The sequence below is a fragment of the Anolis carolinensis genome, chromosome 4, assembly GCF_035594765.1.
Source record: "Anolis carolinensis isolate JA03-04 chromosome 4, rAnoCar3.1.pri, whole genome shotgun sequence".
In the NCBI taxonomy this organism is placed as follows: domain Eukaryota; kingdom Metazoa; phylum Chordata; class Lepidosauria; order Squamata; family Dactyloidae; genus Anolis; species Anolis carolinensis.
In genome coordinates this window covers 34,744,528-34,771,395 of record NC_085844.1, presented here as the reverse complement: position 1 = coordinate 34,771,395, position 26,868 = coordinate 34,744,528, and the positions used below count along the sequence as shown (strand labels likewise).

The following is a 26,868-nucleotide window of genomic DNA, read 5'->3' as shown; positions in this document are numbered from 1 at the left end:
GGAAGGAGCTAGCAAAACTACCTCTGAGCATTCCTTGCCTGAGAAAACCCTACAGAGTTCATGGGGTCACTATAGGTTGACAGATGTTTTGAAAGTACGAACACATGCCCACATAATCATTTTCATTTTGCTTTATGAAGCTGTGCTGCTAGTGGCTAGAACTTGAAAACAATTCTTTTCTGAACTGTAATTCCCCAAAACAGCATGCCCACACACCATGCAAGCTGGGAGATTTCAGGAACTCTAATCCAAGTTTCCAGCCTAAACCCAGTCATAAGCTTAAGATCTAGACACAGATGTGATATTTTCAGTAATTTTAAGTATCAAAAAGAAAATAGATATGGCACCAGGTGTAACTCTGGGTTGAAAACCCTACAAAGTTAATGGGGATCACTATAGCTGTCCTGATGATATGGACATATGAATGCACATGTATCCAGAGACATGATGTTCACCACAGGAAGGCCTTGCCAGTTATCACCCACTTGCCCTGAGTGGGTTGCATGTCCTCACACAAGGTCTCAGAGGCGTTTTCAGCTGGGTCCTGTAGCTGAGTCCCCTCGGGTGAGAAGGGCGGGTTATAAATGATTGAAATAATAATCAATTCCTAAAGCAGACTGAACTCTGATTGATCATCCATATGGACTGAAGTTTATTAGGTTTATATCCCTGCAAGCATAGATGAATTTCAGACTGATGCCAACTGCATTTCAGCCAGGATGCATGGCTGGAAAATGCCTTGGGTAAGAGCTAGGCTTATGGGATCTATAGATATTCTTTACCCAGCACCCACAGGTCTCTGTTATCTAAATGGAGCTCCAACCTAGCCATTTAAGATTTTGTAGGTCATAAATGAAACTTAGAACTAAGTATAGAAATGGACTTAGTGACCTTTGTGTTCTCTTCGAATCCTATGATCCTATAATTCTATTGACTGGATGGCAGCAGAATGATTTAAGAAATTGCTACTGCCATCCAATAAATGTTAATTACTTTCATTTTTTTAAAAAAAGTTACGGTATTTAGGAAGGACAGGATAAACTCAAAGGCAGATTCAATTTGCCTAAACAGTTCTGGTCTATTTTCTTCCTATACTACATGGTTATCAGGCATGCTCTTCATATTGAGAGGAAGTCCATCACATTATTCAGTTTTACATATCAAAGTATATAAAAGCCAAGCCACAAAAAATAAACATCAAAATAGCAGTGACATGTTCCTAAAAGGCATGAAGCTAACATTTCTAAGAGCATAGTGAACTAACCAAACATCTATTAATGGAAAAGAATAACCAAGGAGGAAATTATGGAGATTAATGCAACAGCCCCAGTTATATTTCTCCCCAAGTTAAATTCATAAATATTGATTCCCCCTCCCAGCATATAGCCTAGCTTTTGAAGACTGCATGGTGAAAATCAGTGACCTTAAAATTGCCATATTAACATATTGTGGGAAAATGTAATTATGATAAAAGGTCACAAGATGAAATTTCCAACATAATTGCAATATACAATCTCAAAATCCAGACGGAAGGTCTGTGCAGGTAATAATATCCCAGAAATTTCTTGCAGTGTTAAGAGAACTGCTACTGGATATTATGTTCTCTTTTAAAGAGATAGTTTTGAAAGCATCTCAGCTATATAGTCAAAACTGCAGAAGGAGGTTTAACCTTTTGTTTAATAACACATTTCTTTTGCAATTGCAGGCTATTGTGCAGGAAATGATAAAAAGCCACCCTTCAAAATCTCATGACTGTGTTGTTTTATTCAGACAAATATACCTATACAAGAAACATCTCACTGGATGTTTCCCAAGGCAGAGTGACATAAAAGCCAAGAGTTGCAAAAATCAAATGTGCCCTACATTTAGAAATAATCCATACCTGTGGTTTTCTAGAATAAAAGGCAGTAGTTCAACCTTGTCAGCAAAGTCATGAGCACAACTGTTAAAAGAGCTAAGCTCGAGGTGTTAATAGTAGAGTTGCCAGATCGTCAGACCTGGGGTGCATCTACACAGTAGAATTAATGTAGTTTGATACCACTTTAACTACCATGGCCCAATGCTATGGAATCAAGGGGGTTTTAGTCTTAAAAAATCGTTAGCCTTGTCAAAGGGTACAGCTTCCTCACTGGACTACAATTCCTATGATTCCATAGCACTGAACCGTGGCAGTTAAAGTGGTATCAAACTGTATTAATTCTCCAGCATAGATGCAGCCCTGGACTTTCTTCTCCAATTTGCAAGGCAGGAAAGAACCTCCGTATAGGAGTAGTATATTGAAATTTTTATTGGTTTAATTTATCAATGTTATGTTCAATTCACTGATAATAGGTTTAATTTGATGTTAGTTTTTTAACACTGTTTTCATATGTGGGGTCTTGTTGGGATTTTATGCCAATATCTGTCAGTTTTATGAAAACATTGAATGTATGCCATTGTTTGTTGGAGTCTGCCCTGAGCCCCTTCGGGGAGATAGGGCAGAATAGAAATAAAGATGATGATGAGTATTATTATTATTGACACAAAGACTTATTATTATTATTATTATTATTATTATTATTATTATTATTACTATTTCAACAGGGTAGGACTGTGTTCCTTCAGTGTGGGAAGCTACGTTAGGTTTTGCCACCTTCTGGGTTTGTATCCTAGTGGGCCACTCCGGGTGGGAACTATACAAAGGAGCCACTGTGGTACAGTAGTTAAGGGTTTTGAACCATGGTTGAGGAAACTTCTTTTCATATCAAGTGGTGTGACCACTTGCCAATGGTAAGCTCAAGTTCAACTCTCTAGTGAGGACGGTTCCTGTATAACTTTGGTACAACCTATTTCTATCTTATCCTATAAGGGTTTTGAAGATGAAATGAGATGGAGGGGGACTGTCTATGGCGCCTTGGGAAGAACAGTAGGATATTAATGTAATATTATGTGGGTTTTTTAAAATGGGGCTCCACAGATTGCATTTGGTCATCATTAGCTACGCAGACAGACATGGCATGTGGAGCACACATCCAGCATCTAGTTAAGATGCAGGAGCCACACAGGGAAGCAGCCATGAGAGGATGCTTCACAGCTGTCTTTATGTCAGTTTTGCTGCATTTCCTTTCTTAGCTTTGTCTTTCTTTGCAAAGAGAGGGAGATTCCAGTGCCACACTTAACGCTGGGTACAGGAATTACCTTCTTTAAAATGGTTGTCAATTATCTATCCTTTCCCAGAAGAAGGGGCGGTTATGATTGGGATTTTCGTATTGCTGCATTTTGCTATTAGTAAAGTGGTCATCTCTGTGCCACCATGAGTATTTGGTTAATTCTCTCCGCACACCCGAGTCTGTGCAATAATAATGTACAATGCAGTTAAGATGATTAGTTGCCTTTTAGTACCATAAAGTTAATGGAACTAAATTGGCTTAAATCCAAGTACTTTGGCTTAAGTGGTTTATGATTTGAACAGTGTGTATATTAAAGCATCGATTCACCCATTGTAAAATGGTTCTAATCCATTTGGAGTGTTAGATTATTTCTTTTCCAATTCAGCCTCAAGAACATTCACAGTCTATTCAGAGTGCAAGAAAAAGAATAGGAAATGAAGCAAGGGAAATGATCAACTAAAGACAAAAGTGGATATTTAAGATAGGTGGAGGAAGCGAATACAAGATTCACATCACAGAACTATGGCTCAATTTAGTTTCATGATTTGTTTACTCTGTTGATAGAGTAGTAGTCAAAGAAAGGCTATCTAGCTTTTATGTAAGCCTCTCAGAAAATGTTTAAAAAGGCAAAGGGAGAGGAAAGTCCTCAATTTAGGAAGGACTTCATGTATGAATTTCAGCAAAGAAGAACTGAAATCTATGAAAAGAAGGATTCCTGGCTCATTGTCAGGACATAGACTTTTCCCAGAAACGGTTTCAAGTTTACATGCCAGCTTTTTCATATAAGGCTGAAAAAAGATGCCTGTTACAAACCATGGAGCGCTTCTACCAGTCAGTACTAAACTAGATGGGCCAGTCATTTGACTTTTTGTAAGTCTTGGTGTAAGATTCCTGAATGTTTGCCTTGGTGTAAGCCAGATTCCTGAATGCTTAACTGCCTGGATTCCATGCTTGTCATCTCATTAAAAGGATCAGAGAAGAGATTATAAGAATGGCATTTGCTTTAACACTATTACCTAATGTCCCTGTTAACAAGAAAAAAAGGAAGTTACAACTTGTTAAAAGGATGAGTTTGGCAGAAAAAAAAATATATAAGAGACATTAGACGTGTGGTACAGAAGTTAAGGCTCATTTGTAAGTAGTGAAAAGCAGATTCAAATGTTATGTATATGTTCCTCCCTCTAAACTGATTTAATTTCATTTTGCAGATCACCATATGTGCTCTCTGTCTCTTTCTTTCTCAGAACACTAATTCAAGATATGCAATATGTTTGTTTTCAGATATCAACATGGCAGGAGAGCCAAAACCATACAGACCTAAGCCAGGAAACAAGCGGCCACTTTCAGCTCTCTACAGGTAAGCTGATCTGCTCATTGCTGTACTCAGGAACAGCCTCTGTGAATTTGAGGGCACATTCCCCATGAAGGGTGAATGAGTGCTATTCACTTAATTCAGTATCTGTCTTCCAAGCAACCTCTTTTCCGGCCATGCCAAGGGGGAAAAATGTCACCAGATCTATCACCTAGTTGCAGCTGACCTCAGTTGAGGATCTTCATCCTGACTGCCCACCGTCTGGAACATACTCTTACCTGGAATCAATATGTTTTAATTTATTGTGAAAGTACAAAAAGAAAAGCCTCTCACTAAAAATCAAGATGGCTAAACTGAAACTTTCATACTTTGGACATACCATGAGAAGGCAAGACTCATTACAAAAAAGTAGAAAGCAAAGCAGTACGAAAAGAGGAAGACTGTAGCACAGGTGGGTAGATACAATTAAGGAAGTCACTGCATTGAGTTGGCAGAACTTGAGCTGGCTGTTGGTAAAAAAAAGGTGACTTTAAAGTATCCCTTTCCTAGGAATACCATGTGTTGGCAGTGACTTGATGACAATTAACAACAACAGAAAAAATAAATAGGATTTGTAAAACTGGGTATAAGACTCCCACTGCATCATCCTAGTCTCAGAACTGTTTGTTCTTGTTCTCAGTACATTTGTCCTCAGTGTAGCTTTTCTAATTTTAAACTCTTGTAATAGTCTCTCTTTTCAGTAAGGAAAGAGTTGGTAACTTAGAAATAGCTCTCTTTTCAGTAAGGCAAGAGTTGTTTAGATTACCCAATGATTTCTCATCTCTGAAAGAGGCTATATTTATTAGTCTTATAAATGCTTTCATATGAATGTGACTGATTAATAACCTGATTTTAGTAGCCCCCTTTTTTAGCTTGGAAAGGTATCAAGGTACTCAAGCAAGTGGTTGCAATGTGACCCCTGATGTCCTTGGATGAGGTCGATTATCCAGATCCATGTCAGTCTGGTTTCCAGTGTGGTCTGTTAAATGAGGCGCTTGATCAATTTGATAGTGGGTTTATTCCAAGGAACAATGCAGCTCACTAATCCTCCTTGACCTGTATGCACAATTAAACATTTTACATATTATTGTTATGATTAATAACAATAATAATAACCACCACCATCTCCCCGAAGGGACTCAGGACCAGAACATACAACAAGATGCAACTAAAACACAGTTTAAAACAATAGCATATAACAGTCCAATTAAAACAATTAAAAGACGACAGGGTATAAAATCATCATTAAAAGTATATCAAACCAACCTCACAACCAGTAACCCGGACAAGAGTATGATCTGGCTAGAGAGGGCTGGGCATGGACTTGTCCAGGAAAGCAGACTATAGGGCCAGGACTAGGAATAAATTGAAGAGTACATACATGAACAGGGACTAACCATCATCAAATGCACTCTGGAACATACAGGTTTTCAAATCCCAATGGAAGGCAAACCGAGTGGGGGCTATCCTAATCTTCCTGGGGAGGGAGTTTCAGAGCCGGGGGGGCAACACCGAGAAGGCCTCTCTCTCATCCCCACCAACCATGCTTGTGATGGTGACAGGAGCGAGAGGAAGGCCTCCCGGCAGATCTTAGGGCCCGAGCCCTAAGTTACTGTTAATTTGTACACTCTCTGTACACTCTTCTGAATATGATCTTGGTCTAACCCTTCCTCTGTCCTTCAAATATGAGTGTATTCCAGGACAAATGCCATCATAAATTGTTGTTTGTTTATGGTCTTCAATTTATGGCAATCCTATTTTGGGCTTTTTCTGGAAAAATTTGGAAGAGGTTTGCTATTTCCTTCCTCTGGGGCTCAGAAATTGTGCCTTGCCCAAGGTCACCCAATGAATTTCAATGGCTGAATGGAATTTAAACCTTAGCATCCTGAAGTTGTAGTACACCCTTTAAGCCATTGTACTGCATTGCCTCACTGTATCATAAATACAAGGTTTATTTTGTCAGCAGAGTACACCATGTTGTTGCTTCCAAAGATTAGCAAGATTTTAAAGGATAAGAATAAGAAATCTCTATCTTTTGTTTCTGATTACAAATGGTACTAACTAGCTGTTTGCATTAATACAGTCAACATCATTTTGCTGAGCCAAATCTGAGGGGCTCATTACAGCTTGTCGATGTGTAATGACTTTGGCACCATTCCTTTGATGGAGGGTATAAAAAGGTCATCTGGCATCAGCTGTATCCAGATCATTATTGATACTGTTAGAAGTGCAGTACTTAAAGATGACAGTTGAACATACATTTCCTCACACCATCACTGTTCATCTCAGTGCTCAGTGCTTTATCTGTACTGATCTGATTCAGTAAAAGGCATCAGGTAAGCAGATCTGTTGTTTTCTCCCAAACAGAGCTGCCAAAGGTTATATTTTTCAAGTGCAAAAGTTCAGATCGCAAAATAAAATAAGGCACACCAGGGTGAAACATTGGTTACTACCATACTTTCTTTCTGAAATACTCATACAAATATTTGAAAGGCTAGATGGCCAAAAGAAGGGGAAATTATAAGATTAAATTGGGATGGGGTGGAAAAAAATAAGGACATTGGAGTTTTGCAGCCTCATGACATATTCATTCAATCCCTATAGCATTACAGAAAGTGAGACACAGAAAGCCATTCACACTTGGAGCTGTTTTATTTGCTGTGTCTATGTTCCCTTGGTAATGTTTGTGTATTCCTTGTCTTGAGGTGCTTGAAGGCTCCCCCATAGTGTTAAGTTCCCGCATTGCTAAAAAAAAATTGGAAATTAGCAATGTTTGTTTGTAGGGCGTAGTTTGCTCCCTACTTCCACTTTGCCATGAATTAAAACATATTTCTACAAGTTCATATATTAAAATACACAGAACAAAGATGAAAATCTAATGAACACAAGATGCAAGTTTAAAATTCACTCTTATTAAGGCTATGGCATTTGTAATTTCAGCTGCAGGTAGTGTAGTTTTATCTTAGGAGATCACATCCATGAAGAAAAGCATATAAAAATGCAAAGAGTCAGTGGGCCAATCTATACTAACCTGTTATCCTAAAAGGTAGGGGAAATCAGCTCTGTGACCACTGGGTTTACAAAAGTCATGCTCCATATTCTCCTCAATAATCTAGGACAAACTGTGACTTTGATCTCATATTAGTCATTGGGCTGCTTCCAAAATTGAACCTGACACCACTGTTTAGATGGTCATCCTGGACATGGGATGGCACTCATAATCCTTTCCCATTCTTGACATAGCAGTGGCCAGTGGGTGCAACATGGCTAATGTCTGTCCTCACCCTGAAATGATGTTTTCTGGGGTGCAAAGGCAATCAAACAAGGTGGAAGGTGGAAGAAGGAACATTTTTTCCTTCTCCTCATCACTCTGGTGACCTTGTTGATATCAGTCCAGGTAAGAGGCGATGGACACTAGCCATGTGGTGCCCAGTGGTCTCAGCTACAATAAGAAGAGCAGGGAGATGGTAAGAGTAGCTCTCCGACAGTGCAGAACTGGATTTTGAGCTGCTTGGACAGTCGGGACTTCTTCCCATTTCTACAGTGACTACAGGGCTGGGGGTCAAAACTATTCTGGGGGCAATCCAGAAATGGACAGTTGGGATCAGCCTTGAGATAAAGGATCATACAGTTAAAAGGTCAGCACTTACTGTACACGGAATTTCAGGTAAACGGTATTAGTCTAGATCTAAATTCACCATTGTTCTTTATCTGTGAAGTTGCACAGATAATAATAATAATAATAATAATAATAATAATAATAACTTTATTTTAGTATGCCGCCTCCATCTCCCCGAAGGGACTCGGAGCGGCTCACACAGGGACAGTTTTTCAGTAATGTTAATTTGTAAAATAATTGACGTAATAGTCAATTAAAAGTATATAGTTTTCCTAGCCACAGTAGTCTATGTGGATTAAAATTCAATCCCAGTCTTCATGAGGAATCAGCCTGAACAATTTTGGTTGCTGATTTGTAGTCCAATAACATATGTACATGTATACAAAAATATTCCTGTCTAGGCAGTGTTGCAATTTTAACACCTTTATTTTAGCGTTATTACATCGAGTTACTCATTTAAATAGAAATCCATTGGAAGGGCAATGGATAATTGCTTTCCTCTATTGCCTGAAACACTTTAAAGTAATTTACTGTATCACCACAAATCACCTAAAACCATTTAGCCAAATATCGTGAGAGAGGGTCAAATTTGGGGCAGTCGTATTTTCAGCAAATTGAATTTCAGTTCTTGAGAATGGATTTCAAACAGGTTTTTAATTGCAATGCTTTATCCACAGGCCATCTCACACACACAACTTTTTTCCCCTTGGAGAAGCAGATATCCAATTATATCTTGTATCAGAATATTGATGTCTTACCACTTCTCTTGGTTATAAAACTTTAAAACTCTCAGCTTGCTTCTCTTAGACTCTATAATGGATAGAAATATTAATTTTTGTCTTTTATTTGTTTCCTCCATTTCCTTAGAGACAATCAAATATCAACCCCCCCCCTCCCATTTTATAGCAACCCTCTGGTGAGATTTTAGTCTGTTACGTTTTTTAAAAAAGTCTGACTCACTGAATTTCATGACTGTGTGGAAAGTTGAGCTTGAGTTTGTCCTGTCTTAAGTTTAATATCTACCTACAAATCTCAATCAGGACAATAATAACCACATTCTCTCAAAGCACATATAATAATCTTCAACTTCCAACAAAATATAAGCACTTTTTGGATATAGTTGATGACAGGTCATAGTACCTAAAATATGTTTTTAAAAAGTCTTATTTTTGTTACAAGGTAATATGGCAACTAACTACTCTTCACCCTGGAAAAACCCTCAACTAGAAGACAGTGTAGGTCACAGAGGAAATTGACAATTTTTCCACAGAATTATATACTCTTTCTTGTCAAGACTGAGATAATTTCTGTATACTTTAAAAATATTTCTACTGCTGCTAAGACAACCAGGAAACTTAAGGCATGTCCAAACTATTGCAAAAAATCAAGATCTCTCCCAAGCAGAAAACCTTGTTTATAGTTACTGCTCCATTCAGTTTCCAAACCACCTAAGTGTATACATAATTTTCCAATGAGGCTGCAATCAATGTGCATATTGTGCAGTTTTAAATGCATATAACAATGTCAATGTTATTTATATTGCAGACTTGAATCAAAGGAGCCTTTCCTGTCTGTTGGGTAAGAGCCTTTTCTTTAGAAAAGTACTTCTCATTGGCTACTTAGTTCTCTTCAAAACTTTTTATCAAGAGTTAGGGATTTTATTTCTAGACTTGCATTTTTGCAGACTTTATTAAAATTATAAAATAATTATAGCATATGCTGCGTGTGTGTATTAGTGTTGTGCTTTTGTTTGGAATTGCTATTCATTTTGTGTAGTTTCATTCGTTTCTGTCTCATTTTCGTATTTGTTCCCACTAACGAAAATGGGGCTCCTATATGAACAGATTTTTCATCTGGCTTACGAAAAAATGAAAATTTTCAGACCATTGGCTGCAATGGGAGGACTTCTGAAGCTCACCCCCCCTCCTGCTCAGTTTTTGGGCTAGAGGGGTGAAAATCACCACACACGGAGGGCATTTCGACCCCTTTTAGCCCACCAATTTTTAAACATTTGGGCCTTCCCCAGAGTACTATTGTTGTTAATATTATTATTATTATTATTATTATAACACCCATTGGCACACTTCAGCTGTTATGGGGAGGCACTACTCTTCCAGACTCAGCTTAGGGTCCCAGAGTAACTATCATTTTATATATATATATATATATATATATATATATATATATATATATATACACATAATTATTATTATTAAGACCCATTAGCACACATCTGATGTAATGGGGAAGCACTCCTCTCCCAGACTCAGCTTAGGGTCCCAAAATAACTATCATTATTTATATTATTATTATTATTATTATTATTATTATTATTATTATTAACACTCATTGGTACACATCAGCTGTAATGGGAAAGCAGCCCTCTGTCAGTACCTTCTTATTGTTACGGGGCCGAAATGAAAGAAAATGAAAGCAAGCATGATGACTGTGTGGCTTTCATTTTCGTGTTGCCTCTCGTTTCCTATGAAAATGTCATCATTCGTTTTGTGTAGATGAACGGTCGAAACAAAACGATAGCACGAAGGAAACGAAGGAAAATTTTTCATGCAAATCTCTAGTATATATCTATGCATATGCACATATATGAAGCACTTAAATTGAAAGTTATTCTCAAATTATACTCAGCTATATGTAAACTCTGTTTTCAAATATTTGTTTGCTAAATGTGTCACTCCTGTCATAGACCAATTCTAATTCATTTATCAGTTCCTTGTTTGCATTGCCTGCAATGTAAAAAAAAATGATGCTGGCCAGATGTTTTCTTAAATTTATTGGAAATGAAAAATATTCTACCCTCTTATAACTTCATTAACTTTCATTAGCCATAAACATGTCAGATGTATCTTCTAGCTTTTCTTTTTTTAAAAAAAAATTCATTTTTATGGGCAAATAACATAAATTTCACAAGACAAACAACTGTAGGTTAAAAGAAAGTGGGTAGGGTGAGTGAACATAGTTGGAGAATAAAGCAATAACTGATTATTGCTGATATTTCAACCCAAGAAACCCAAAAAACAAAACAAAAAAACAAAAAATGCAAGAAAAACCCCACATAGACCACACACATACATTATTCATATTACTTCCAGATCAGTCGACATGGCACTATTTGTTTCTTTACACAACATTTGTTTCCTGTGATATATTTCTCTTCACATATATCCTATATTGGCCATAAAAATTGAGGAGAATTGATATAAAATGTTTTACATGTGGTACCTAATGCCTAAAAAGTTAGCCAAATATAGTAAGGGAAGGAACAGTAAAAAGTGCTGGAAATGTGGGAAAAACACAGGTACCTACATACACATGTAGTGGGAATGTAAAGTCATAAAGAAGTTCTGGTACGAGATATATAAAAAGTTGAAAGAAATCCTACAAATTAAATTTGAGTTCAAACCTGAATATTTTCTAATGGGAGTCACAGACTTCCAAATTGACAGCGGCAAGAATAAGCCTAGCCCGTATATGGAATGCAAAAGAAGCAGTAACAATGAATAGATGGATTGAGAAAGCTTAGGATATAATGAACATGGACCTGTTGACACAAAAACTTGCTCAGAACAGATCAACATCAAACAGAACAGATTGGAACAATTTTATAAGCTTTTTTAAAAAAAGAACAATTAAAATGTATATAAAAAGTGAATATCTTCTAGCTTTTCTTCCCCATTCTGTGGCCTTAAAACATTAGCGTGGATATCCTTCATAATGAAAAAAGTCAATAGAGCATGGGATCATTTTCTCTTCTCTTAGTTGGTTGTATTATTGCCTATTTTGCCTATTTCCCTGTCTTCAGTCTACATCTGTTGCCCAAAGCTATGTTGTGTTTGTTTTTTTTCTCAGAGTTGGGGAAATTTACATTTTTAAATTGCTCCCAGTCTCTGTGACTTGTAGTCCCCAATAAAATTAACTTTTGAGCTCTGATATTGTATACATACACATAACACAAACATATATTATGTACCCTTTTGATCAAGCCATTTCTTTCCAGAACCCAAAGCCCTTCCACCACAGCCCTTTATCCCAGAATATCAGAGCAGAAAATCCCACATTATCTGAGTATAAACTCAGATAACCCAGTTCAAAGCAGATATTGTGGGTTTTTTTGCCTTGATATTCTGGGATATAGGGCTGTGTGGAAGGGCCCACAAACAAGAAGCCTTCAACACTTGTCCTATATTCCCATAGCTTGTGCTATGGTTCAACTTTTGCAGGTGGGAGTTGCCTCTTTAATTTCAATAGAGAATGATAAGAATGGTCTACTTTATTTAGAGAGACCAGGGATGGGCAAAAAGTGGGCTTTAAGATGTTATTGGTTGGGTTAATGGCCTACTAGCAACCAGGTGAGTTATGGAAGTGTATCCACACCATACCATTATAGAACTTTAATGCCACTTCAATTGTTATGGTTCCATTCTATAGAATCTGGAGATTTGATGTCTCCTGCTAAGATTTTTCAGTATGTAGAGCAGAGAATTAAACCAGATCTATCAGGCATGGAAATCTTAGTCACCTTTTCATAAATCTATGTTGAATTGTTGAGCAAAGGGTGCTATTATATTCAATGATTTCATGGCAAGAGACTGATTTTTTTTAATAGACAAATTTACTAAAAGGCTGGAACATGCAAGGATATATTTCTGTTTCTGGAGAAACAGAACAACAGTCTCAGATGTATAAATCACTCCATCAATTCATTAGATCAAAAATTGTGAGAGATAGTGTTCCATAGATACATTTCACAGATCTTCAGAAGAGATAATGAACAGTACAAGAATGAGAAGATTTTAATTGGGATGATGGCTCAGAGGGGATCCTGCTGAAGTTCTTCCTTATGTAACCTTCCTATGTTTTTCACCCCATGGCATCTACCGTCTCTATTCATTAGGAGAGGGAGGCAGAAAGATTCCATTGAAAAGGCATTGTACCTGCAACTTATCTTTAGATTACGATCTCTAGAAAACGTCTGTTTAGAAGCACTAAGAGGATGACATTTTTGCATTGGTTTTCTGTAGGATGAATGCTTGCAGGTGGCTGTACATAGTGTAATAGTTGGTCCAAGCTGCCATATATTGAGTGCCTTCCCTGCTTAGCCATAAAACTGTACCAGGTATAGACCCCTGCGTTCTGGAATCTCCCCACACTTTCAAGATGATAAGGAGGCATGTAATGAAGGAGGATGGAGCCCCCGGTGGCGCAGTGGGTTAAAATGCTAAGCTACTGAAAGGTCAGTGGTTTGAATCCGGGGAGTGGGGTGAGCTCCCGCTGTTAGCCCCGGCTTCTGCCAACCTAGCTGTTTGAAAACATGCAAACGTGACTAGATCAATAGGTACTTCTGTAGCGGGAAAGTAACGGCCCTTCATGCAGTCATACCAGCCACATGATCTTGGAGATGTCTACAGACAACGCCGGCTCTTCAGCTTAGAAATGGAGATGAGCACCAACCCCCAGAATCGTCCACGAGTAGACTTAATGTCAGGGGAAAATCTTTACCTTACCTAATAAAGGAGGTGTCCTCAGAAATCTGGCTACACATAGTCTGAACTGGCCTTGGCAAAAACACCACTGTACTAATGGAATAGGTCTCTTCTGCAAATCATCTTGTGAACAACAGGTGCTCTCAATATACTACAGTGGGTTTTTAGTGAAAAGGCTGAGCCAAGGGTACTAAAACATTCATATTTGGTTGGAAATATATAAGAAGTCTGCAATTAAGAACAGAGGTGGAGTGGGAGTTTTCATATACATATTTTAGCTGCTGATGTAAACCTCAAAATAACCGTGCTTACAGGAAAGAAGAATAATGGGGTTTTTAAGAAAGCATTAACAGACAGATTGGAAAATAAATAAAAAGTATGTAAAATATAAATTAAAAATATTGTTCCTGTCTCCATTGTCTTGCTTTTCTTGCTTTAGTGCCAGGTATTAAAGTAGATGTCAAATACAAGCTTAGGTCTTTCTGCTTTTTTCATGAGTCTTAAAATACTGTGAAATATCTTCATTTAAAGTTAATTTTATAAAATGTAGAATTGTTGTTTTTATTCCCCCTAACAATACATACATTTGATTGGCTGGTGAAGTAACTTGTTGATATTGTCATTTCCATTCATATATCTTCATCTCTGCTTTGGTGTGAAATGGGTTTTCCCTGCTAGAGGATTTTGATTTAAAAAAAAAAACTATTAGAGAACTATTCCGTAAGAATTTTGTTCTAAGCAGAGCATCCATAGTCATTGTGAGACCATCCTCAGCCCTGTATATAATTAAGATTAGAGGTGGAAAAGAAATGTGTATCAATTTTAAAACAGATTTATCCAAACTGTAGCTTGCAAGAATACTAAGGAAACATACCTTTCTTTTCATCGGGCAGAATCTTTGAGTATTAGACCTTTTTTCTTTTCTTTTCTTTCTTTCTTTCTTTTTTTGCATTATATGAAAATAAATTTGGAAAACTAAAAATGTAACTTTGGAAAAGTGTACAAATATGTTGATATGAGAGATATGTGCAAAACCGTATGTTAAAATAAAAAGTGCAACTGGCCTGTACTTTGGAAAACTGTTTTTGGTCTGGCAAATATGTATTCAGTCTTATTCTTCCTGAATGAACATATCTAGTCCGCCATTGGCTAATGATGTGACAATGCAAGTGTATCTTATGCTTTATCATAAGAAAGGAGAAGTTGGAACTGCTGTTTTAAATGGCAGCCATGCTCACAAATACATTACATATTATTTGGGGGAAGAACCATTGTGGAGACGCAGGTTTTTTGTGTTCCAAAGCTACATTCATTTGCTAAAATGCTTAAAGAAAGAACTTGATGAAACATCAGTGAAGGAGAACATGTATGTGTTCATTAGAAGCTCATAACACTCTGGAAAATGCTTTTAACTCAAAGAAGATTCACTCTTTGTATGTAAGTGAGATGCCACTATGCTTGACATCCCGGCCATATCCAGACCATTCCTTTCTGTTCAGTTTATAAACTCTTTTTCTTAATTATATGCTGATTAACTTTTACTCTTATAGTTTATTAGTATTGTTCAATACTGACCTCTTTGTTCTGTGTAGTTTAATATATGCATTATATAGGCATTATATTTTACCTGTGTATTTTAACCATGTTGTACCCCGCCCCGAGCTTTAAGGAGAGGCAAGTAACAAATACAACCATCATCATCATCATCATCTTCAGAGTGTTTTGCTTTCGAATACTTAAATCAGGGCATTCCTGTTCAGCTGTTGCTTGCAGTAAACACTTAATACATGTTCGGAAAGCATAATAGAGTTATTTAAAAAACAATGTTTTTGTTCATTTTTGGTATAGCAAATAATTTCTTTTATAAATGTTATTTTCAAAACATCTATAGTGTCAATAAATGTTATTTAAGCATTTAAAGAGATATTTGGGGATAGGTTTATTTAGAGAGAGATTTTTATGCATCCGTGGTGTTTGAACGACGAGTGAGCAGCATACATTTTGTTTAAGGTAGATGGCATGGAAAGAAGAAAAGAGATGGAGCAGGTCAATTGCAAAACCTAGTGGCACGTGACATCAGCAACCATTCTGTAGTACAGTCTTTCCCAATCCAACACTATTCATCTCTGTTCTCCTTCCGCTTTATACCTAAAATTATGCTTCATGAAATACACATACAGTAAGAATCTTTGATCATTAACACTTGATTCCAGTCTCTTATAAGAAGACACGTCACATATAATGTTCACTAAATCTGCCACAAAAATAGATATCTTCAACTAATAGGAAATATTTTAAAATAAAAGAATTCCTTGGTGGTGACAATTTAACAAAGGGAGCTTTTACTGTCTACGGGGCTGATTAGGGTTTTATTTTTAAATCCACATGGAGGGAAATAATTCCATTGCATGTTTGCAATTCAATTTATATAATTAGGCTCCTTTTATTATTTTGGTAAAAGGGCTATCACAAGAGTCATTATTACTAATGAAAGCCTCTAATTTATTTTGCTCAGTGTTTTGGCTGAATAAAAATTACTTAAGCCCTTTGAAAATGTAGTTAATTATTTGGCCATAATGAGCAAAATACTGTTTTGAAAAAATGTAATAGAGCAGATTCTGAAAAGGGAGAGTAGACCCAAGCCATTCCACGCCATTCTCTTCCATTAGATGACAATGCTGCATGTGCCATAGGGCCATCATAACACCTTCTAACTACCCTTATGTCTTCAGGCACACTGAAAAAGTTGCTTTTGTGTCCTCAGTTGAAATCAAATCCATATTCTGCCAAAATTAGGTGCCCATTCTGCCAACCTCAGAGAGAAGGCAAGGGAAAACTCCCTTTGAACAAATCTTGCCATGAAAATCCTGTGATAGGTTTTCCTGGAGGTCACCGTAAATCAGAATAAACTTGAAGACACAAAGCAATAAATGTCAGGCAACAAAACGTATCAGTTGCATTAACAGTAGTTGTACTTTGCCATTAGTTCATCATACTGTAATATCTAGAGAAAAGAGATGTAATCTTTCACTTGCTGTGTGCCATCCCAATGAAAATCATCTTCCCCCTACAGTGATGTCAGCCCTACTGACAATTGGGGTGTTTTGATATAAATGACATATTTTAAGCCTTACAAACACATGAGAGATTGTAGACTCGATCATATTTTTTAGTCTTAACTAGTATAGTCCCATTTAATCAGTCATTTAGTGTCACAAAGGATATGTCATATATGGCAAAATCCATATGTGGGTTGCAATTCATGAAACATCAGTTTTATTAATAAATTATGGATTATGGATGGATTGGGATGTTACGTAGGAGGAAAGGGGTGTTAATTCATAATATTCATGGAGTGAGCATTGCAGGAGAATTTATATGGAGCTTCTGTTTCAGAGTCTGTCTCAAGAGCCTTTAGTTGAGCTCCTTCCTGTTCATTTAAGCAATGAGATAATATAGAATATGGTGTTTAGCAATAGGCAACTGTTATGTAGTAGAACATTTAACTGACCTGCCAAGTTACAAGATAGAATTGTATCCCACTGTAAACAACCACTACTTCAGAAAATATCCTCAACTTCTCCCAGATTAATATTTCAGACCAAAAACGAATCTATACATTCATGTCCTTGTGTCAGGCTCACTTCAAAGGACCAGTCTGAACGCAGATCAAAGATAGCTGCTCTCAAATCCAATCTTTATTGAAGAATACATGACTTTGGAAAAAGTCGAGAATGACCTAATGTTTACATACAAACATTTTTATCACCTCTGATGCAACGTAACACCACACGCAAATATCATCATCAAACCCCACCCCTTGTATCACATTTCTACTATTCCCACACACTCTACCAATTATAATTGTTTATACTTTCAACCCCGAGTTCTCAGGCTCTTCTATCTTCTTCTGCCAGGTGCTTCCAGGGTTATTTATGTTATGACTCCAAGTCCAGGGCTTGGAAATTCAGCCCTGGGACTTGGTTCCATGACATGGCGCCCTCTTTTTCTCCATCCTCCTCTTCGGTGCTTCTTTCATCACAATTCTGAAATAAATCAAACAATAACTCTATGTGTCCATTTTGTCCAAAGTACCAATATACTTTTTCAGTAAGCTGCGATGGAATACTGGGTGTATTTTCCCTAAACTTTTTGGCAATGCCAACTGGAAAGTCACTTCGTTGATAACACCCTGTATTCTGAATGGTCCAATATATTTGGGGCCCAATTTTCTCGAAGGTAGCCCCAATTTGATGTTTTGGGTACTTAACCACACTAAATCTCCTTTCTCCAATTTATCGCCTTCCATCCTTTTTCTGTCTGCGAATGTTTTATACTTTTTGTGCGCTTCCTTTAAGGATGCAGTCACTTGACTCCAGCATTCTAGCATTTGAGTTTTCCATTTCCCTGCCCCTGTTTCTTCATTCTCTGTCCATCTTGGCAACTGGGGCAGAGGCTGTATTTCATACCCGTAAACTACTTCAAAGGGTGTTTTATTTGTTGCTGAATGTATAGTCGAATTAAAAGCTAGTTCTGCGAAAGCCAGCCACTTAGACCAGTCATTTTGTCTCATGTTAGAGTACATTCGAAGGAACTGCCCAAGCGTCTGTTGAGTACGTTCTACTGCCCCGTTTGTCATGGGGTGAAAAGCAGAACTTAGACTCCTTTCTGCTCCTAGCATTTCCAAGAATTTTTCCCAAAATTTTGCTGTGAATTGAACCCCTCTGTCACTGACCACTCTACTGGGACATCCATGAAGTTTATAAATATGGTTTATGTACAATTCAGCTAGTTTCTCTGCCGATGGTAGTTTCGTCAGTGCTATAAAGTGGGCCTGTTTAGAAAACAGGTCTAATACTGTCCAAATATAACGATGTCCTTTGCTAACCGGCAGTTCCCCCACAAAGTCCATAGCTACACATTCCCAAGGCCTGGTAGGTTCTGCTACTGTTTGTAATAATCCCATTGGCTTCCCTCCTCTCGATTTATTTCTGGCACAATCATCACATTGAACAACATGATTCTTTATGTCCTTCCTCATCCCTGGCCACCAACAATGTTTTGCTATTGCCTTTGTTGTTTTTGTAATTCCTGTATGACCAGCGCTCTGGTTATTGTAAAAACGATGCAAAATCTTAATCCTTAATATTGCTGGGATATACAGTTTCTTGTTCACAAACCAAAATCCCCCCTTCTGCTCCCCCTTTTCTGCGTTGGATGCGATCCACTGATCTCCTTCGTATGACTGTTTCAGTTCTTTTCCCCAACTATTTTCCCCGTCGAATTCAATAATAGCAGTGTTCTCTCTTTGGGTCTGCGCTCTTGTACTGACAGCTAAGCCCCATTGTTTATCAGAGAATATTGTTCCCTCTTTTGCTGTGGTTATGCCTTCGTGTTGAGGCATGCGTGAAAGAGCATCTGCCAAGACATTCTGTTTCCCTTGGAAAAACTTTAATTGGAAATCGAACCTGCTGAAGTATTGTGCCCATCTAATTTGTTTGGGGGACAATTTTCGAGGAGATTTTAAATACTGGAGGTTCTTATGGTCAGACCAAATTTCAAATGGGATTCCGCTCCCTTCGAGGAAGTGTCGCCAGCATTCTAAGGCTTTTAATATGGCTAATGCTTCTTTTTCCCATATGGGCCAACATTTTTCAGTTTCACTGAACTTCTGGGACAAATATCCACAAGGTTTTAAGTTCCCATTTTGATCCTTTTGCAATAGTACTGCCCCGTATGCACAGTCTGAAGCATCGCAATGGATTATGAAAGGGCTCCGGATATCGGGGTGTTTTAGGACGGGTTCTTCTGTGAAGCATCCTTTTAGGGTTTCAAATGCCTTTTGGCATTCTGGCGTCCAACTCAGTTTGGCGCCAGGAGCTTTCACTTTTGCTGTCTCCCCTTTCCCTTTTGTTTTTAAAAGTTCAGTAAGGGGTGCGGTTATTTGCGCAAAGCCTTTTATGAACGATCTATAAAAATTTGCAAACCCCAGAAATGATTGCAATTGCCTCCTTGTTTGAGGTACTCCCCATTCTTTTACGTCTGATACTTTAGACGGGTCCATAGCTAACCCTTCTGGAGATATCCGATACCCCAGAAAGTCAATTTGAGTTTTATTAAATTCACATTTGGACAGTTTTGCATACAGCTTTGCTTCCCTTAGTCTCTGCAAAACTTCCCGGACCAATTCCACGTGCTTTTCTTTATCTTCGCTCACGATCAAGATGTCATCAAGGAATATGAATACTCCTCGGTACAACAATGGGTGCAGTATTTCATTTATAAGCTGCATAAAGCAACTGCCGCCATTTTTTAACCCAAATGGCAAAATTTTATATTCAAAATGGCCGAATGCGCAGGAAAATGCAGTTTTCCAAGTATCCTCGGGTTTGATTCTTAATTTATGATATGCTTCAATTAAATCCAGTTTAGTAAATATGCTCCCTTTCTTCAATACGGTAATTAAATCCTTTACTAAGGGCATAGGGTATTTATTGTCCTTAGTAATTGCATTTAAATTTCGATAGTCAATGCACAATCTTAGAGAGTTGTCTTTCTTTCTCCTAAATAACACTGGGGCTCCGAGAGGAGAATTGGATGGCTTAATGAAGCCTCGCGCCAGGTTCTTATCAATATATTTCCTCAATTCCTCCTTCTCCTGAACAGACATGGGATACACTTTTGGTTTTGGTAAGTTTGCTCCTGGGATTATTTCAATTTCTACTTCTATATTCCTCTTGGGAGGTAATTTACTTGCCTCTTTCTGATTGAAAACATCCACAAAGTCTCTGTATTCAGGTGGCAATAGCTGTGGGTCTATTTCCCCTGCTTCATCTCCCTCGTCCTCTTCTCCTGCTATTTTGCTTATCTCCCATTGCGTTTGTTGTTCTTTAAATGCTAGGCTCTTTCCTCTCCAATCTACTTCAGGATTTGCCTGTTCGAGCCATGGGATCCCTAGTATTACATGGTATGTGGCAACAGGGGCTATCACAAAGGATATTCTTCCTTCCCATTTGCCTATTTTACATGGGACCCCCCGTATTTCCTTTGTAGATACTTCCCCAGCAGCAACTGATCCATCTAGCTGCGAAAATGCAATTGGGGAGTCAAGCAACGTCTGCTGGCATTTCAGCGCTCCTGCTAGTTCCGGAGTTATAATGTTCCTAGAACAACCGCAATCCACGAATGCCCTGCAGGTGGCCCGATTCTCTAGCCCCGATAGGCAGATTGGCACTACCAGCATGCGTTTGTCTCGACTCACCCGCCTTTCCGGAGATTCTGGGGCTCGCACCTCCTCCTCCGCTCGTCTCCCGGCTGCTGGCTTGGGCTTTGAGGGTTTTGGCGGCTCCCCCTTCCGGGCCCAACATTCTGCTGCTCGATGGCCCGTCTTCCCACATACAAAGCATCCCGGCTTGGGTTTGTTGTCATCTCCTTTGAAGGGGATCCCCGGCCTCCCTCCGGGCCTTTCCTGCTTCCTCGTTTCTCCTCGACCTCTCGCCACCGGTCTTTGCTGGCCGCCGCCGCCCCTGAAACGCTTTACTTGGGCCAGGGTGGATTCGACGCGCCCCGCTAGTTGTATCCAGCCCTGGAGTGTTTCTGGGTCGTCTCTGTGCGCTGCCCAACTAAAAACCTCGGGGCGTAGTCCCTCTTTGAATATCTCCACTTTGGTCACTTCAGACCACTCTGGCACCCTTTCCGCGAGATGGAGGAATTCCTCTGCGTACTCGGGCACCGTTTTGTCCCTCTGCTTTATTCCTTTAAGCTGGTCTCGAGCCCTCAATTGCTCTAGCCGGTCTCTGAACCGGTTTTCCAGTGCGGCAAGGAAGCGGGGCACTGACCTCAGGCACGGGTCACGTCTGGCATGTAGTTGCACATACCAGCTGGCCGCTCCTCTCTTTAGTGTGTTGCCGATGGCCCGAACCATGCTTCCTTCGGAGGGGAATGTATGTGCATTGTCTTCCATATATCCTCTAATGCCAACGAGGAAAAAGTTCAGTTCAGATGATTCCCCTCCGTATTCCAGTTTGAGCTCTTCCCTCCTTTGCATCCATTCTGCGGCCCGTTGATGCTGTCTGGGAGGCATGGGGAAGGGTTGCATCGGGTTTCCTTGGACGGCCCCTTTGAACACGCCGCGCCCCACTCCGGCGGTCGTTCCGCGCGGCTCCCGAAATTCTGCCGCTGCTGCCGGCCCTTCCACCCATCCGAATGCGGGCCTCGCTGTAGCCCCCGCACCTCGCCTTCCCTCGTCGTACGGCACATCCTCCTCCTCTTCCTGGATCTCCGGCTCCTCTCCGCCTTCGTCCGCCCATCCACTGGACCCGATCCCTGGCCCCAGTGGTCTTTCCACCCCGACGCCCATTCGGGGGGTTGGAAGTCCTGTTGGAGTTGGCGGCCTCAGAGTTCCCAGAGCTTGCTGGCGCTCCACTTCGCGCGCCATTCTGTCTCGGAATTCCAGTTCCTGCCAGTATTCCTCATCCCCCTCGCCCCTCGCCGCCACGGGGCTCTGCGTTGAGGCGCGCTGGCCCCTCTGGCTCCAAGCTTCTTCTTTACTTGGCTCTCTCTCGGCGCCATATCGGGTGGGCTCCTTCTGGAGATTCTCTTCCAATAGTGGCACCAATCTCCCCACGGTTTCCGACAGCCTGGATAAATTAGTTTCCAGGATGGATAACCGCAGGGCCACGGTCTCCGGCATGCTTCCTCCAGATCCCCAACTGGTTTCTGCAGCCGCCGAAACGCCTCTTCCTCCTCTGGGAATCCTCTGGGTCACGCCGTTCGGCCTGGGGTACCCCGTAGAGGAAGCTATGGCTTGCAGCGTCTCTTCCCCCAACGGCCGGGCCCCTGGCAAAGGCCTCCCTGCTCCATTTGGGCTTTGATCTCCTTCTCCATTCATTATCACTTCACTGCGAATCCGCAGGAGGGTGAGAACGGGATTCTCGACTTAAATGTCAGGCTCACTTCAAAGGACCAGTCTGAACGCAGATCAAAGATAGCTGCTCTCAAATCCAATCTTTATTGAAGAATACATGACTTTGGAAAAAGTCGAGAATGACCTAATGTTTACATACAATCATTTTTATCACCTCTGATGCAACGTAACACCACACGCAAATATCATCATCAAACCCCACCCCTTGTATCACATTTCTACTATTCCCACACACTCTACCAATTATAATTGTTTATACTTTCAACCCCGAGTTCTCAGGCTCTTCTATCTTCTTCTGCCAGGTGCTTCCAGGGTTATTTATGTTATGACTCCAAGTCCAGGGCTTGGAAATTCAGCCCTGGGACTTGGTTCCATGACATCCTTGAAGTGTCTTCAAATCTGCAGTCACATGTCCAATCTGGTGCTTAAACTCAGGGATATTGTCTATGCTGTTGACATGGAAGGTTTGGTGTAGATTTCTTTTCCAGTAGTTAGCATTGAGCCAGGTGTTTTGCCACAATATATTTCACTCATAATTTTGTATAGAATGCCCTTAAAACTACAATACTTTTCTTTGTAGGTTGCATCATGAGTAACTGCATCCACATCTAGATGAATCTATAATTTCCAGAATGTAGTATTTATTTTAATTGATTCATTAAAATAAAATAAAAAGGTTTAATCCCGCCCTATTGTAAGAATCTCAGGACAGCATACAGTCAATTTGAGGTAAAACAGTACAAATTATTCTTATTGTTTTTATTTGTTTTAAACAGGCTAAATTAACATCAAATAACACTTAAAACAAAATTATTTAAAGACAGATAAAACACTTGAAGATGATTTAGAAGAATAGCGTCTATTTGTTTCAGTTATTATCTGTTTCAACAATATGTGATTCCAGACCAAGCAAAGGATTTTAATTAGGACAATAATGCAAATTAAGACAAAGCAGAGGAAAATCTAGGTTCTAACATAGAAAGAATTCAGGATTCACTTAGCATCTTAACCAGTTCTGTGTAAAGCAGATAGACTTTCATCAAGTGGACAAGTATTCTGTGAGATCTCATCTAATCTTGGAAGTAGGGTCAATCTTAGTAGTTTTTGAATGAGAGTTCACAAATTAATACCAGTTCCTATGGGCTATATTTCAGAGAAAGGAAATCGTCTGCTGAATATCCATTGCTTAAGAAAGCCCTGCGAAATCAATGGAGTCAATATAAGTTGACAGATGATTTGAAGGGACAGATACATACACGAGGAACTCAAGTATTGGTTCAGTACCAAGCAACATGAGAGTAAACCTTCAATGGAGCTGTAGTTCCACTGGATGTCCAGTTATGCTTTGATGAGAGCATGCTTTTCATTAAGAAAGAGGAGTGGTTCTAAAATGACTTTAGTGTAAAGGGAGACCATCTTTCATCAGAGGCAGAGGAAAATAGCAGAAGCTCCCTGGACCAAAGAAATATGAACACATTAACATACCCTTCTCTTCCTCTCTTTTTTATTGCTCCATTTTTCCTCCCTCTGCCTTTTTATCCTTCCCTTTTTCATCATTGCATACCTCTGAACAAAATGCGTAGTTACTCAGCTAGAGCCTGAATTTCTAGAGCCTGAAATTCAGGATTCAAGTGACATGTAATCTGTCTTTGTGTTCCATGAGTATGAAATGTATTTTACCCTATTTTAAAGATTTGGCTGCCCTTTTTTTTAGTGGAATCAGGAAATAGTCTTTTCCTTCACTGGTTCTGAAACATAAAACTCTTAAATATTCATTCTGAGCTAGTTGCAGCTCTTCATCATATAGCAAAGTAATATTGTTAGCAATGGTGTTCGTGTCTGCAAATAAATTAATAGCTTTCGCTTCTCTGATCCTCCCAGAGTTCTTTTTGTGTGTGTTTAATCAGGCACATTGACTAAAGAGGAAGAGACAAATGAAGAAGCTGTACTTATGTTTGGAGATGATAATTATTGTACAGTACGAGTTTGTAGCATTCATTTCATAGAATCATAGAATAACAGAGTTGGAAGAAACCACATGGGCCATCTAGTCCAACCCCCTGCCATGCAGAAAAAGCACAAAGTACCCCTGACAGATGGCCATCCAGCCAGTTTAAAAGCCTCCAAGGAAGAAGCTTCCACCTCACTCCGAGGCAGAGAGGTCTGCTGTTGAATAGCTCGTACAGTCAGGAAGTTCTTTCTAATATTCAGGTGGAATTCCCTTTCCTGTAATTTGAACCAATTGCTCCAAGTTCTAGCTTCAAGGGCAGCAGAAAACAAACCTACTCCCTCTTTCTTATGACATTCTTTATTGCAAAGGAGGCAAAAGGAATTTCCCAAAAAGGTCTAGTAAGACATGAATGAAAGTGTATAAAACAGCGTGTATGGAATTGCAGCCAACTAACCCTCTAAACCAGCAGCCAGGTTGTTAACCGGAGCGGCGTACAGGGAGCGCACTACTCCTCTGTTACGTCAGCTCCACTGGCTGCCGATTAGCTACCGAGCACGATTCAAAGTGCTGGCTTTAGCCTATAAAGCTCTAAACGGTTCCGGACCAGCTTACTTATCCGAACGTGTCTCCCACTATGACCTACCACGTAATTTAAGATCTTCAGGGGAGGCCTTGCTCTCTGTCCCGCCAGCTTCACAAGTGCTGGTGGGGACGAGAGACAGGGTTTTCTCAGTGGTGGCTCCTTGGCTGTGGAACTCCCTCCCTAGTGACATCCGGCAGGCTCAATCTCTTTTGAGTTTTAGAAAGAAAGTGAAGACATGGCTATGCGAGCAAACGTTCAAAGAATAAGTTTCATTGGCTTTGACTCAGTCTGGGCTAAGGTTTATGTACAAGGTTTTGTGGATGAATGGCTCAAGTATTTTGTATTATTTTAAATCTGTTTTTAATTGCTTATGTTTTATTCTTTTGTATTGTATATTGGCATCGAATTCTGCCAGTTTTGTAAGCCGCCCTGAGTCCCTTCAGGTGAGAAGGGCGGGATAGAAATGATGGAAATAATAATAAATAAATAATAATAAACCAGTGGCTCTCAACCTGTGGGTCCCCAGATGTTTGCCCTTTAACTCCCAGAAATCCTAACAGCTGATAAACTGGCTGGGATTTCTGGGAGTTGTAGACCAAAACACCTGGGGAACCACAGGTTGAGAACCAGTGCTCCAAACAATGTCATGGATTTTGCCAAAAGCAAAAGTGTAGGTTGCTCTACTTCCCTTTGGAGATCGTCTTGGAGATCCTCAAAATTTCCTTCATGGAGTTGCAGGACCTTCCAGAGCAGGAGGAGAAGACCATTATGTAAACAGAAGCCTTATTGTACAAAGCTGGATTTCACCCATTTGTTATTGTGCCTCCAAATCAGTTCTGGCTTATGATTACCTTCAGATAAACCAATTGATAGAGTCTCCTAGCAAGATTTATTCAAAGGGGGTGGGTGGGTGTTACTGCTTTTCTTTAAGACTGAGAGGATATGGTTTGCCCAAAGTTATTCAGTGGGTTCCTATGGCTGAGCAGGGATTTGGACCTTTATCTTCCAGGATTTAAGGATACACTTAAAGCATCACACAGACAAAAATTACTCAGTGAAGCTAAGTGGCAAACAAGCATTTTTTGTGAGAGATATAGTTCTGACATTTTTCTGTTGAAGTGAGTTGTCATTCCTTATTTTCAAAATGGTCATTCTGGTTTCCGCACTGGTCCATAATGGCAAAAGAATAACATCCTATCTTCACATCCCACTCATGAATCTAAAAAAAACAACCTGTTCACAAAGATTATAGTCACCTTTTCCCCCAGTTCTTTGTTGTTCATATTTATCTTCAGTAATGATTATGTTTATGTTGTAGAAAAAGAGAGAGGCAAGGAAAGTTAGGTTGTGAAAAGACATTACCAGTACAAATAAATGTGAGGAGGACTAAACAATATTGTGGCATCATAAATTAGAGATTCAAGAATGTTCTTTTTAGGCTACAAATCCAATCACTAGCATCTGCCTTGTATATTGGGAGTTATAACTTTTTGAATTTTTACCATAAAGACAAACATACTTAGTGTGGTATGCACTTTTGTGGACTGAAACCTCCGTGACCAGATGAAGGCAGGGAATGAGCTTCCAGATTTCTTTGTCTGCCTCCCAAGGAGCTGACTTGGAAGGTTAGAGAGCCTGGTTTATATATGACAACATTGTACACAGTGAATGTTCTATATAGCAGTATACAATGTGGTGGAAGCTAAGTTGGAAAGATAGTCAAGTGATTGATATAATTTCCCTAATTTTATTCATGGTTTTAAAAAAATAAATACAACTCTGTAATTT

At 39.4% G+C, this 26,868-nt stretch overlaps 1 protein-coding gene across 7 annotated transcripts in view; it reads left to right on the top strand.

Annotated features, from left to right (window-relative positions):
• ralyl (RALY RNA binding protein like) overlaps positions 1-26,868 on the top strand; it is a 322,684-nt gene that overhangs the window by 266,362 nt on the left and 29,454 nt on the right. For all 7 annotated transcript variants that reach the window (XM_062980215.1, XM_062980217.1, XM_062980216.1 and 4 more), the window contains 2 exons: positions 4,431-4,506; positions 9,665-9,697. In XM_062980215.1, coding sequence (XP_062836285.1) covers positions 4,431-4,506; positions 9,665-9,697 — 109 coding nt within the window. The remainder of the gene's footprint in view (positions 1-4,430; positions 4,507-9,664; positions 9,698-26,868) is intronic.